Genomic DNA, 15,113 nt, shown 5'->3' on the forward strand with positions numbered 1-15,113 from the left:
AATTATGAGTGACATAGGACAAGTTTTCCATCTGAAAAGGTTTTCATGATACCAAGTGCAAAAGTCTCAGTCTTCAGAGTTTGTTGTTCTGGCTTTCTTTGACTTTTGAGAACTCTGACTGTGTTTCAATGACAATTTTGTATTTTGCACTTAAGCAATAGAGGACAGTCTTTTTCCATTTTTACCTACAAGCCAATCAAAACATGCATCTGACAACACAAAATCAATCAAAATTCGTGTGATGTCACAACTATGTTTACATACTCTCATCTAAACACAGCTGTTGACCAATGAGAGTGCATGTACTATCCTAATTATTTTATAATAATTCTATTTATTCTTGCTGTTACAGTAAGTGAGGTGAAACATCACCAAGTGGAATGATTTGAAAAGTATGCTATACAGAGATGCTCTTGCTAGTGAATTGCATTAACTTCCCTTATTACTGTCAGTATTTGTGACCCTTCACGCAAAAAGGGGGCTTATGGATTTCACTGAAAACCGTGAATTTTTTTCACGGTCACGGTGCGTGAAATTCATTTTTCACGCCGTGAAATTCAATTTTCACTCTTGGCGTGAAACTAATCACGCTGTGAAATTTGGAGGGAAAAATAGTATTCACGGCATGAAAAAAGGGTTAAATTTCACGCTGTGAAATTGGGAGTGAAAATAATATTCACGGCCTGAAATTGATTAGATTGTTTAGAAATCCGTCACACCATGATAATCTACTGGCACTCAGGACAAAAAGAATGTCTTATCGCAGGGTACGAGAAATCTGTGAAAGCTGATTCATAGCTGATCAACGCCAAGAAGAGGAAGAATTTTCATTCCTGAATATTGACGCCTGGAAAATGTCACATTGTAAAGAAATTTCTGATGACCACCTAATTGTTATAAAGCTCAGGAAAAAGTAAATTCTACCCCCTGAAAGCGACAAAGAATTGCAAAATCGGTTATTTTGCTGGTGACTTTCCCATACATTTTCACTGGTTTGTTGACATGACTCAAACAGATCAAGTGAAATACTAATCTTTTTGGGACGACATGTATATTATTCAGGGGGATTATTATGGAAATGTTTACCGAGATTGTCCGAGTATTGATGTTTGTAATTATCGGTGACTTACCGCTTTTAGTGCATTTCTCTTGCCGTGCCGTGCAAATTTTTTTTTTCGATGTAACGAAGGCTCAACTAATCGTGCAGTATCCCACTTTCTTTGTTAGTTCAGCGACTGGTTTTCCTCACGCAATCGCTAAAATTTGCGATCATTGCTCCCGACGCACTGTACTCAGTAGCACTCAGGAGACAAAAATAAAATAAAGTGGAACGTCGGATCGCGTATAAACCTCGTCTTTCATATACGTGTCTCGCATGAAGACGGCAACTTTCAGTCACTGTCTGCAAGATTTGAAAATGTGAAACAGTGGGTTTCAGAAGTGTTGTAACACACGATAAGGCATTCTTTTTCGCGCCAGCTGTAAAGAAAAGAGGGCCTAACCAGGGCGCTTATACATAGGGCGGTGAAACGAGCACTCCGCTCTTGGTCCAATGAGTGATGCGGAGAAGGACTGGCACGAACGCTCCTTCCGCGCTTCCGGTGCAATTAATGGCTGCCAAAAATATCCTCTCGACGAACCGGAAATCACGTTTTCTTTCTTTATTTTTGGGCCACCAGTAGTGTATTATTTACAGGCTTTTTTGATATTTTTGACCCAAAACTCAATACTATTTTGTCTGTTGGAATATAACTCAAGTATTTTCGTCGGAAGCTGCTTAAATTTGAGTGAAGTAAGACAGTGTCGAATGCAGGTATATCCCCCTTATCGTGACCATGCCGTGTTCCGCTGCTTCTTTTACGAGTACTCCACATTTCTCCACTCTAAATTTTACATATGTTTAAGATCGATAGCTTTTACAAAACATAGTAAAAAACCAGCTGGATATATTTGGATATAGCAGCGTTTCAGAACTTCAAACTTGTTCACTTAAAATCGCTCGCGACGAATCGCCCGCCGCAGTCAATTTTACCGACAATAAAAAACTATTTTCAAGATTTCGCCCGCTTGGGAAAATCAACAAACAACAAATACGGTTTAATCAAGGCGCTTGTAAGTTCATCTTGATAATTTAAATAAAATACGAGAAAAGCTTGCTGTTAATACTTTGTCCGAAAAAGTTTGCAAAGACAAAGACAAGAATTGATGTAAATGTGAAATGCTTTGGAATGTCTTCAAAGATAACAGTCCACTGCAGTCAATAACAGATCAACGTGTTACCAACTTAAACCAAGTACTTAATTACTTCAAAGCCTGGAAACAAGAGCTTCAACAAACATTCCACAGAAGGACTGATGCGTCAGAACACTTCATAACATGGCAAACAATGTTTGATCTCGAGGTAATATGTAGACCAGACTTAAAATGGATCACAGCAAAACAATGCAAAACTAATAAGTTATTGTAAATACCATGTCCTTGCCCCCTTGCCATACTATTCCATGGCAACTCCTTCATATTTTGTAACAACTGAGGACAAAGCAATGATTACAGTTCCTTGTAGAATATCCTCCCGTGAGGAAAAGCAATTTGTAGCCTATCACTACTGCTACGTTTTAAGACTGACCCCATCCTCTCCCAAACCCCATATTGTTTTCTTTGCCTTTGTGCAGTTTCAACAAACAAATAAGCTAACCTGTGGCTGATCAGTATGATCAAATTTTTGTTCCACTGTGTGAAACACAAATAAAATAATTACAAGCATAAGCCCAGGAACATCCCTTAAAAAATAACAATGACTGTATTTATTGTTTAAGGCTTGACTAGCAACACCGCACAGAGAACTTAAAAAATATAGCATAACTATTTCACACTCAAGGATCACAGGCATCTATTTTTGGGGGTCTGAGGGCTTATGTGTGGCTGATCTAGCCCTTTTACTCAATCAATTAGTACAAATCAATACAGTAAATCTCTGTTTCATATTGTTTTCAAGGTGTCAGTGTCATATTCCAGCACTCGGCAAGGTCTCTTTTTGACTTGTGGCTGTTTCTGCTTAGGTGGCCTCATACACCACGAGCCTTTTTGGAGACATCACCACTACGCCGGCCACTTCTGCTGAATAATTTTCATGGTCAAATATTTGTTAATCCCTCCTACGGGATTGAGTTTTTCATACATGTACTATCTGGCTGTTTCTGTGATTCAAGTTTTTAATTTCACACAGAGTTTGTTTCATTTGTTAACCTTATTTTGGGGTTGAGAGTTTGCTTTGTAAATTTCTCCCCCTCATTCTACAGACTAACCCTAACTTTTGTCTATGATTTTTCTTCAACTCACCATTCACACACACAATATTGCCCTCAAACTACCTGCTAATTAGTGAATATGTTTTAGTTAGTGGAGAGAAACCCTTCTTGTAAGGAGGATTCTTCTATCAACACCAATTAAGAAAGCTACAAAGGTTGCTAGGTTGACGGCTGCTTGATGTATTACTATTAAATAACCAAACTTAATTTAACTTGGACAGTTCATCTTTAATTCAATATGACTCCTTCTTGGGGGACCAGACACAAATGGTAACATAATTATTGTTTAACCACTGTTTGCAAGAAATTATATTTTGGTGCGATATTGTTTCTTGTCGCCTGTTTCCATTATTTTATGTTATCTGTATTTCATACACAAAGTAGAGGTTTTTGCCATACATTCAGACTCCCCTCACAGGGTTTGTAATTCAAATGCTTAACCACTCTGCAAAATTCTAGTCTTATTGATTGGGTTATGGAGCCTATAATCCAAAAAAAAAACATTTATCACTCTTTTGTAAAGGTCATTCAAAAAATGAGGGCAATAGCATTTACGACCTTGTAATATCTTGTCTCATATTTCCAGTTTAATTTTTTTTTAGATTATGCAAATTAGAAGATTTGCAATGTCACACTGTGTACATAATGTGGAAGGCAGGACTTTTATTTTCAGATAATTAATGGTAATAGGTAACAATATTTAGCTCTATTTTCTATTTTGTTTTGAAAATAGTATGTTACCATTTCTGCTTGTGAGAGCTAACCATAAATAGGCTTACCAAAGTTCTCTTGACACTGTACAACTCTTCATAATAACTAGTAAGCTACGATGGTATGTCATTTAGCCTGAGGTGCACCCTGGTCAGCCTGTGTTCAGTAAGCTCTCAATAATGACAATAAAAACACTTTCCCCAAATCCTGTGCCAATAATATCTCTGAACATGACTGATTTCTAAAGACATGATTAACCTTTGCACAACTATTGTACTCACAGTAAGGCACATAATTAGCTGAATTATCATTCAACTACAGAAAATATTGTGGTAATCAGTGGCGGATCTAGACCTTGAGCTAAGGGTGGGGGGTTGTTTGCCCTGCCAGCTTTTCCTCCTGTGGTAAGGTAGTTTTGAGGTAAATGCAAGCATTGTGATAATTTGGTTCTTTCTTGGTTAGGATTTTGCTATGCCGACCATTTATTTGGAAGCAGTCATAAGCTGTGTAATTTTTGTTTTTGAAAAGCCACAAATTCAAGAAACAACCATGGCCCGAGTACCATATGATAAACTACTTTCTAACTAAGCTTGCCAAAGCCATACTGAGGAATATTGCACCTTGGTCATTTTTGTATGGACCTCGCTGCGCTCCATCTTTAGTTCCACAATGTTCAACCAATATTCCCCAGTATGGCCCTCCAGCTCGGTTAGTAAGAGCTTAATATTTCCAAGTTGTTACTTGTATTTTGATTTGCCTTTTGGGTCCTTCAACACACAGCATGATTCGTGAAAATACTCTCCAGAATATAAACAAAATGTAAAAAAAACCATGACTTATAACCTTTTCCATGGAAATGGCTTGTATGGCAAAGTGAACAAGAAAGCAAACACTTGGATTTACCAATCAAAACACTTGGATTTACCTAAAGACCATAGGTTATAGGAGAGAACCAATCAAAAACAGAGGGAAAATGTTTGTTACATTAACATCAGCTATGTGTCTGGAACATCTGAAGAATTTTTTTTCTCGTTCAAATAAAAAAAGTCGTCTGTGATGTCCTGTAAAAGCAATTCTTCCAATAACTTCGATTGAGTCGCCGATCTCAACACTTGCCGCCATTTTGAAAAGGCTTTTTAGTAGACCCCAGTCTACTGTATCACACCTTTTTGCTCGGACCCGCTCGTTTCACCGCCCGGTCTATTTCCGCCCTGGCCTAACCGCAGATTAGACGTGTTGCGCAAAATGTTACTTTTCCATTGTCTTTCATTCAAAACCAGGTTTCTCTTTTCCCTGCAGGGTTTGACTACACGCGATGTAAGATGCATGCGTTCTTTTTTAGTTTTGAATTCTTCAAACGAATTATTTGAGGCTAACTTACCAGAAGCATATATATATTTGCAGTACAACATTTTAAAAAACAGCAACATAATGACAAGTCGAATCAAACGGCGTTTTGTTAAATTTGTCATGCAAGTTTATCTGTAATTTAATTGCTAAAATGCTGAGCCAAAATTCACGAAAGGTAAATAATACTACACGACTCATTATGTCGCAATTTCACCATAACCTAATCTTTTCCAATAGAGCTTGCGAGTTTATATTCCAATAAAAACGAGCGAATAGAAACTGTTCGCGTAGAGAATAATTTTTGGCTACGCCAACAAAGCCAGACTCCGTGGTGCCAAACGTGTCTGTTTCTTATTTCAGGAAGGTAATGTAATTTTTTGCTGATCCCATAAACCGGTTATCTAATTTTTACTACAGACAGCGCATGACATGTTGATTTCTCTTATGGTTTTACTGAGCTCATTCTTTTGAATTTCTGGTAAAGATTCAACTACCATGGAGATTCTTTTACAAATATTCGACGTTTAAAACCAATTCCGGTAAACTAAAGTTGTGTGCTTTTTTGCAGAGAAAGGAAATAAGAAACGCTTATCTTATTGTGCATCGATTTCGTGTCGGGCAATGTTCAGAGATTTTTAATATCTACGATTTTTCTCTTCTGTTATTTTCGTTTCTTTCGTTTTCCCCAAACCACGATATAAAAGAGAAACGTTAACAAAAAAATGGACCCAATCTCAAGTTGGCGATTCCAAAAGACTTCCAATAATGCTTGCAGTAAAACCTTTGCAGGCGGCGTGACATGGTGATGGCTAATGTTTAGGGTAACAGATTGATGTTTACTCAAGAAGTTCACTTTGTTTCACGGCGTGAAATATTTCTCCGACATCATGTATTCTCACGGGGACTGTGACCTTTTTCACGGCGTGAAATATTTCACGCCGTGAAAGGGAAATTTCACTCACATTCCAAAAATTTTTTTCAATTTCACGGCCAGGACCGTGAAAATAGCCATAGCGTGAAATTTGGATAAGCCCCCTTTTTGCGTGAAGGGTCACATTTGAGCATTAGATTAGAAAAATGATTCCACTTGTGACTCGACCTACTCATTTACTTGAGCTTAGTTGGTGACTGTTGCTCAACAGGCAGGGTTTTCAATAAAATTTGAAGTACATGTAGGCAGCTGGTTTAAGTCTAGTAGCCGACTGCATCATCCAAGGGGCCGCCAAGCCCCTTCGTCTAGGGGGATCTAGGAGCATGCTCCCCCAGAAAATTTTGAAATCTGGAAGCTCTGAAATGCGATTTCCAGCGTCCTGGGCGACAATTTGAGTACAAAGTTAGAGGAAGATTTCTTATCAACAAAGACACTGAGTGCGCAGTTACGCGCATTTTTTTGATAATTTCCAGCGAAGACAGATTTGGAAAACCATTTCAAAAGGAAAATTAACGATTTAAATGTTGTATGACCTTTCGGCAACTTCATGTCATCATTACTACCAATTTAACGCTGCCGTGAACGGCAAACGTTTTTGCACGTTTTTTCAAGCGCGAATTGAAACATTTTGGTTTGTCTAGACAAACCACAATAATTTTGTTCGGTCAACATGAGAAATCAGTTCAGTCGAACGATAAGAATATGTCATTTTGATCTGAGCGAACAAAAAGGCTTAACCAATGAAACTAAAAGAAGCATTTACTGTTTTGGTGGAAAACAAGTTTTGATGCAACGATTAATCAATAACAACCTGTTTTGCATAAAACGTCTTGATATGTTTGCGGACGCACGTAACTGAACGTAAAAAATGCGACGGTTGGTCTTAGTAAAAATGCCATTCATTGTAGCTCGAAGATGGAAGTATCAAATCTGATAATTATTTTGAAATTGAGGTTTAAAAAAAGTACATTCAAGTCCATCAAAAATGAATTTTACTTTAGTTTTAAAGGAATACTTCAATTAATTCAATTTAGGGGGAAAATAGCCGACTTCTCTGAGCGAAGTAGCCAACGTTTTTGGTCGGCCATCGGTGCTTATTGAAACCCCTGACAGGAAACATCAAAAGTAGAAAAGGATTATCAGAGATGAATGCAACAATACAAATTACTAACCAACTTCCTGGAATTCGTGCATACTCATCCCTGATGCTAGTTTCTACAAAAAAAAAAAACAGTACAGTGAATGTGTGGAGAGGTGAATAGTCCACTACTCTATACCAAAAAGCAGCAAAAAAATATCACACTGCACCAATAAGTGCTAGTAAATAATTATTCTTCCTTGTAACATACTCCACCTTACTGCGCCTTTCAATAACATGCGGACTCTTAAATTCAAAGGTCAACCGACAAATGCGTTTTTCGCTACCGTCAATCAAATGTTCGGCGGCTCCTCCCACCTTCCGACTTTATTGACTGAACTGGGCTGAACGATGTGATTTGATTATTACGCACTCGACAGAAGTCGGAAGCTTGGAGGAGCCGCCGAACATTTAAATGACGGTAGTGAAAAATGCATTTGTCCGTTGACCTTTGAATTTAAGAGTCCGCATGTTATTGAAAGGCGCAGTAAATTAAAGGAAGGAAAGAAAGAGAGAAAAAATGAAGGTGGCTTCAACTAGATTCAAACCCATGACCCCTGCAGTGCTGGTGGAAATGCTCTACCAACTGGGCTATGAAGCTACAGTCTATGGTACTCAGTTTGGAACAGGTCAATTTGTTGAGCTATGAAGCCACTCACTATGTAGCAGGTCAATTTGGTGGGCTCACGTGTTCCAGCACTTCAAATAGAATAGATTTATTTCATACTCTACCTTCTCACCCATATGTATGTTGGAAATTGAAGCCTCTGAGTTGTTGACCAATGTAACTTTAACAGCCACCATAGTGGTTGAATAAATACAAGGACCTCTGGCAAACTTGTAGCTGCCACTGAGTCCCTTGCCTTGCATTCGATGGAGCAGCTCATGGGACTTTGTAGTATAAAAACTTGAACTAAGCTATAGAAAAGAAAAATAAATCTTGAAAATAACTTTAATAAAAATGTAGATAATGCTAAATTATGCATTAAGCCCTTTTAGAGGTAAAGGTCTATAAAATTAACATTATTGTAACTCTAAAATAGCAACTTAATTTAATTTTCCCCCACTTTCATAACAAACTCTTTTCAATGTGCATTAACAAGAAAGACACTTGCAGTTCTTTGATACACAAGCAAGCTGGTCAGAGGCCTTGAGGACTTGTTCCCACACAAACACCACAAACTGCTTTGCAATAAAGAAATTCTTTGAATGCAGGATAGCAACAATGATTGTGTAACGTCATTTCAGGAATAGACTCAAGTCTGTAATTTGTGTTGGTGTGGGTGTAAAAAAACTCTTGAAGTAAAAAAAGGCCAAAGACACCATGGAGTTAAGAGTTCACTTTTAATGAAGAGATCACCTTGAGGTAAGGTGCTTTTTAAACATAAAAGCTACACTTAGAATAAAACTGTGGTACAGCAACAATGGCAATGTCAGTGACTCAATTTTGGTAAGAATGAGACAGTCTCCATAGCAACTCACAGGTGTTATGACAGTTGTTGTAACATCACTTGTAAGAGATAAAGATTCCATTTCAGAGGCCAGGCTTGGTGACAGAATGTTATGAGAAGTGGAACCAACGTTTGGACTCACTGGTTCATTCACTAAAACAACAATCATTAATACTTTTAAATTATTATTTTATAAACAAAGGCCACAATCCTGGTTGGCACAGTATGGTATTTGATTCCCAGTGTTGTGGTTTCTCATTGTGAGGGCACACTATCATTATTCAAAGTTAATCCCAAAGAAAGCAATGTGTTAGCCAATATGTCATAGTTAACTTCGAACTTTGAGTCCACTGTGGGCCAATGCATTGTTGACACCTTAGCCGACAATTTTTCAGGCTTCTCTACGCAATTGCAAAAATTGCTCTCATAACTGCGAAGATCATAGCTTCACTTGATTTCATATCCGCAATTCACATATGATTCATTTCATATACCATTTCATCATTAAAATTAGTATAGTCAGGTTACTTTCAAGTTTTGTTCTGACAGCAAATAGCATTTAATTTCTTTGGAAAAGGAAAATGTAGTGAGTTCTTTCATGTGATGAGGAACATGATCTCACCAGAGATCTATTGCATAAACGAGAAGATTTGTTTCCCATGTTGCTTCGAGGACGAGGCTGGCTTGCAGAGGTTTTGCTTAGAAGCATATCTTGTATAGTATGTATGCCGACTGCTGGCATATTGAAAAAAATTATCAAACACGTTTGGCAGAAGCCTCTTATGCCACAAATGGGTAAATTAATTTTTAGAGTGTGGAAATGGTAAACATTATTTACTTAACAAATAGATTCCATGTTGCCGTACGTGCGTCTGTTCAGTAATAGATCACAGATGATCTATTACTGAACAGACCCACGGCAACATGGAATCTATTTGTTTTATATAATAAAGAATTAAACTTTATTCGCATAAAAGCTGATGGTGACGTCAATCGTGCGTCTGTCCTCTAATAGATCATAGGCAAGAACCAATCAAAATCCGTGAATAACTTGGGTTATTAATATTTACTTTAAGTTAGAATGTCTATAAGATTTAGGTAAGGGAGAGCACTTTCTGTGATGGGTCCAGATGTAATTACAAAAAACACTAATTGTAAAACTGTATTTTGTTTGGTTTGCAATTTTTTTTACAGTAGGTGCGTTTTATAAGCACTGCCCCAAGCTATTACAAGCTATTATTATAATAGGACAAATCCTATGGTTCAAGGAGATTAAACTACATGATTGTACCTCTGGTTCTTTCCAGAGGCCACGGCCTTTTTGTGATCCTTGTGTCACCAATGACCATCAATTAATTCGTTTTTTTCTAATTATGTAATTATAAGAGTAAAAAAAGACGGCCTGTATGGAAAACTTCAATGATTTTTTTACCAGCATTGTTTGGAAAAAATTAACGATTGGCATTTTTCATCCTTCTCTTTTGCAAGTCTACATGTATCTGAAATAATGTCTGTCAACAACAATTTTGTTTTGCTTAAAAAGCCACTAAATTTACTTTCAGGACAACAGCTACCCGTAATAAAATTATTACCAAATGAATATTACCAAATATTTAATTTTTACACCCTTTCAAATACTACAGTGGTAAACTTAGGGGGTATTTACATCAGACCAGGATGAACTTGGACCGGTTCGTATCAACCTCCATACATTTCTTTTTATGCATTTACGTGCATGAGACCAGCGTGACAATGAAATCAGACCGGTCTGAGTTTGTACCTGTCTCATGTAAAATTAATATATAGTAATGAATTTATATAGTGCATTTTCTATTTACATATTCAAATGTGCTTTACAAGCAAGTGATCTATGGAGGAGATCGGACATCAGCATATACAGGCGCCGCTGGTACCTGCTATCAGTCCATTAGCAATCTCACCCAGCACACAAATGAATGAAATGAGGTCTGACCACAACACTGGGAGCTTCATGCCCTACTCTTTACGAAAAGTATACGGGTTCTTTTTCGTCCCACTAGATTGTGAGCAGTGAAGGGTTGTGAGATGGGGCCTACAGTTTCTAGTCCTTATCTGAATCTAACGATTTGTGGATGTAATTACAAAGGCAGCACTTTCTCCTCAGTTATTTTAAGACCCTGAGTGCTCGTCCGGTTGGAGTCAAAGCCTGGTGCTCAATCAACTCAGCCATGCACCAGTGTGCGGTGGCAAGAAATCTCAAACTGGGTCAAATTTCAAGCCTGTATGCTTTTGGGTTGGCAAAGCATATCATTTCATCCAAAAACCAGGCACCAAGCATTTCATCGTGGTTTCATGTAAATGACTGCAAAAATTTCATATCTGAACAAGTTCATATCGGTTTGAGTTCATCCCAGTCTCATATACATGTAAATACCCTTTACCTAAGTCTTTGATGGTATCACATGGCCTGCATAGCAAAACAGGTCATAAGTTAAGAAAGAATTAATTGTCAATGAAGCTTACAGTCATCCAGTATCAGCAAGGTGTTTCCTTTACCTGCTGGTGAAGTGGTTTTACTAGGAGATTTTTCTTGTTTTGTAACCTTTGCTGCTGACTTGGTTGGTTTTTTTACTGGAGGCTTTGAATGAAAAGAAAGTAAAACTTGAAATAATTAATAAAGCAACAATAAAGATAACAATAATATGAACCTTTCATACCAGGAAACAAACCTCAGTTATCTTAGTTTGCTTTTTCCAAGATGTGAGTGTTTTCAGAAGATTAAACATTTCCCAGAGGACATGCAGCTGCAGGCTGGTATAAGTAACATCATTATTTTTTTTGGCATAGCATGATGCAGCACTTTGCAAAGGCAAAGTGGTTCAGTGGTTGGGCATATTAGCCTTAAGTTGTATTTCATCTTTTGAATTTCTTTATTAAATGACCTCGGACAAACCTTCTCTTCCTCTGAATCAGAGTCAGGAGTTTCCTCACTGCTTTCTGTGTCTGATTTATCCGATGACTTTTCTTCACTCTCCTCGCTTGAATGACTATCCTCTTCACTTTCGCTCACTGTCAAACATTTTAAAACAAAATGGTTAATAAAAATTGTAACTTTAGGTCAAGTCTGCAACAAAATAACAAAAAGTCAAAACAGACTTGGTAACTTTATTTTGCAACAAAAACCAGCGTACCATCACACATGACTTTCTTTACCAGTGCTGGGAAACAAACAAGCCATTTGTAGTGGCCTTATGGTAAAATTTAATCCTTTATTGACCAAGCTTGTTTGACCTCCTTCCCTTTTCATGTTTACCCGTATATCGCCTGAGATGAAGCTGAGGTCCATAAAAATGCAAAAAAAAAAACCTTGGCTAAAATCCAGCCATCTTGAAAGAACAAGTTTGGTCAATAATGAATGGAAATTTAAATTATGGACTTCTGAAAATACTCACTCATGGATTTAATTCAGAACCAGATAAAAATTACTAAACAAGTATTAATAAAATTCCTATGCAGAGGAATGTTAGGGTCTCATCTCCTACCAGTTTTAGTAGAAGCCCCTGACTCGCTTTTGCTGTCACCTTCATCATCAGATTCTGAGCCACTTCCACTTTCTTCCTCACTTCCACTGCCCGATTCTAAACATTGCACATTAATTAAACAGTTAAGGAGAACGAGGAAAAGAAGTATCGAACATATGACCATGCCTTTTGGCTTTTAACGCTTTCCCTCGTGAGAGTGACACTCAAAGATTTTACTGTCTAATGCCAGGTAATTTTCTCATCATTGGGGGCCCACTTCAGGGTATTTAAAGGTACAGCACTTTAGGTAAGAAACTCACTACAGCCAATTTGCCTAAAACAGTTCTTTTCTCTTTTGAAGAGCACGCTTGGCGCATACTACAATGAAAGGAATATCTAGACTGGGAGCAATCTCTCTTTTGCTCTAAAATCGTTGAAACAAACGCGTACGTTGAACTTTCAAAATGGCTGGAGCTGCAGGTCGCAAATTGCAGCGGGCGTTGGTGTACACTAAGAACTTAATAATTGGAGGTGAATAGTTAGTAAATAAATCCCTTCGGGCAGCTGTTCTGTCAGCTGATAATATCCGTGGCTGAGAGAGTCCGCAAAATGAATAACATTACTTGGCTGAGAAGAAAAGCTTCAACCATGACAGACAATGTGCAAAGCCTGAATGACAGTGTTTTTGTATTAGTTTTGTTTACCACAATTGCTTGTATCTTGCAATCTAGGTTGGCTGCTCGCGTCAATTTGTCACGCAATGTAATAGCCAATCAGGAATGCTCATTTTGGGAAATAAACCAACCATAATTTATTGAGAGAAAGTTATAGACAAGGGCTGCTCTTTCTTTGTGTCGCCATGAACTACAATCTGGAACACCGGAACACCTTGGAACACTCTTAGGTTGGTTTTTAGTTTGGTTTAGCCAAATTGAGGGTTTTGGGTTACTTCCAGGGAGTTCCGGAGCGTTCCAGTTTTTCCGGTTAGGGTTAGGGTTAGGGTTAAAAAAACTCTTATGTTGCCTTTTGTCCCACTGGCTTTGTTTCTTTTCGACGGAAATGTTGGCTACAGCTTTGCAGGGCAAATACCCACACAATGGAGGTTAGTGCATGATAACTGTCTCGTGAGTTTGCACCATTTGACGTAATTAGCGAATAAAATCCCCTGAAAATTAATGGGTGGGTTCTAAAGGTGGATATTTGCCAAGCTGGCTTGGTAAATATCCACCACTTCGACCAACACTGAGGTGAATAATTCTTTCAATGTGTACCACACAAACTGAATAAAAACCGAACCAAAAAACTAATTTATTTTTCATTGGAAATTTCAAATCTCATGTGGTGGCTACTACGGAAGCGAATAGTACTTGGTTAATCACCTGAGTTTGCCAATTAGCATGCATGGCGAGCACTACTCTCTTGCGTGGTATATACTAACAATCAACATTGTAACAATAATTATTGTTGTAAATGATTTACCTGATCCTGACTCAGATTCTGACTCAGATTCTGTGTCTGAATAAAATGTTGTCTTCTTTGCTTTACCACTTTTCTTTTTTGGTTCCCAGTATGTTTTGACCTTGGGAAAGGTGAAAAATGTTGTCAGAAATACAAATAAAGTTTAATACAATATTTATGCCTTATCTGAATAGCAAACCTTAGTTTGCTATTTATTACAAAAGAAAATGTTCCCTAGTGTTAATGGACCTGTTTTGTCGAAGTACACAAGACCGACTTACTTCGACATTTCTGACAGATGGATCTGGAGCAACCTCTGGATATGATGGCAATTCCTGATAGCCTGTGGCCTTCAGATTGATCATGTGAGATAGGGAGCCAACCTGAAAGCCTTGGCGATCTGAAAACAATTTGGATAATTATTTACATGAGCGCTGGCTAGCATGTAAGATGAACTGAAAATGTTAAAACCTGTTTTTTATTGTAGTATGTGTACGGGAACAAATGAGCCCAACTGTGTGGCTTCATAGCTCAGTTGGTACGGCATTGCACTGGCAGTGCAGAGGTTGGAACACCCTGAATTTCTCAGGTGTCTATAAGAGACCATTGCTTAAATTGTCGAGCAAAGTGCAAGGATCACTTACTGGTATCTCAGTCGCTACTTTGTCATTATGATAGCAGAATGCTCATCATATATCAAATGATGGAATATGAAGCTAGGCTGCATAGCTGGCAGAGTATTTTATCACAGGATTATTTGCGCAATGAATCACTGTAAGTAAAAAGATGGTTTTTTTCGTTGCGTTTTGGCCATGAGTGGGCTGCAACTGGCATGGTGACAAGCAGTTTTGAAAAAAAAAGATTAAAATTCACTTACTGCCAAAACACAACAAAGCAACCATCAATTTACTCCAGCATGTTAAAATATTCCTGGGATAAAAAGTTAATATCCTGCCAGCCACACAGGCTAGAATGAACCCTGATGGCCTTGATACAGTATTGTGCAAAAGTAATGCAAGCGAAATGCTCGAATTTTGTTCTTTGTTCCCGCGACTTTTCCACGAAAATTCGCACAAAACTTCGAGTGAAATTTCACGGCGTATCAAGCGATAATTCGCTTAAACAAAGGGCGATTTTTCTTCGAAGTTTCGTTAAGCTAAAGAAAATTCGTATACTTGGGTATACTTGGGTATACTAGGGTATACAATAGGTATACTAGGGTATACAAGGGTATACTTGGGTATACTAGGGTATACTAGAGTATAC

At 37.8% G+C, this 15,113-nt stretch overlaps 1 protein-coding gene across 1 annotated transcript in view; it reads right to left on the reverse strand.

Annotated features, from left to right (window-relative positions):
• Positions 1-15,113, reverse strand: part of LOC138039232 (AP-3 complex subunit beta-2-like) — a 59,405-nt gene that overhangs the window by 3,591 nt on the left and 40,701 nt on the right. The window contains exons 21-28 of the mRNA XM_068885438.1: positions 14,129-14,247; positions 13,869-13,968; positions 12,411-12,506; positions 11,822-11,937; positions 11,392-11,506; positions 8,921-9,042; positions 8,171-8,356; positions 7,473-7,515 (exon numbers count right to left, since the gene is read on the reverse strand). Of these exons, the coding sequence (XP_068741539.1) occupies positions 7,473-7,515; positions 8,171-8,356; positions 8,921-9,042; positions 11,392-11,506; positions 11,822-11,937; positions 12,411-12,506; positions 13,869-13,968; positions 14,129-14,247 (897 nt within the window). The remainder of the gene's footprint in view (positions 1-7,472; positions 7,516-8,170; positions 8,357-8,920; positions 9,043-11,391; positions 11,507-11,821; positions 11,938-12,410; positions 12,507-13,868; positions 13,969-14,128; positions 14,248-15,113) is intronic.

This window comes from Montipora capricornis, chromosome 2 (assembly GCF_036669925.1).
Source record: "Montipora capricornis isolate CH-2021 chromosome 2, ASM3666992v2, whole genome shotgun sequence".
In the NCBI taxonomy this organism is placed as follows: domain Eukaryota; kingdom Metazoa; phylum Cnidaria; class Anthozoa; order Scleractinia; family Acroporidae; genus Montipora; species Montipora capricornis.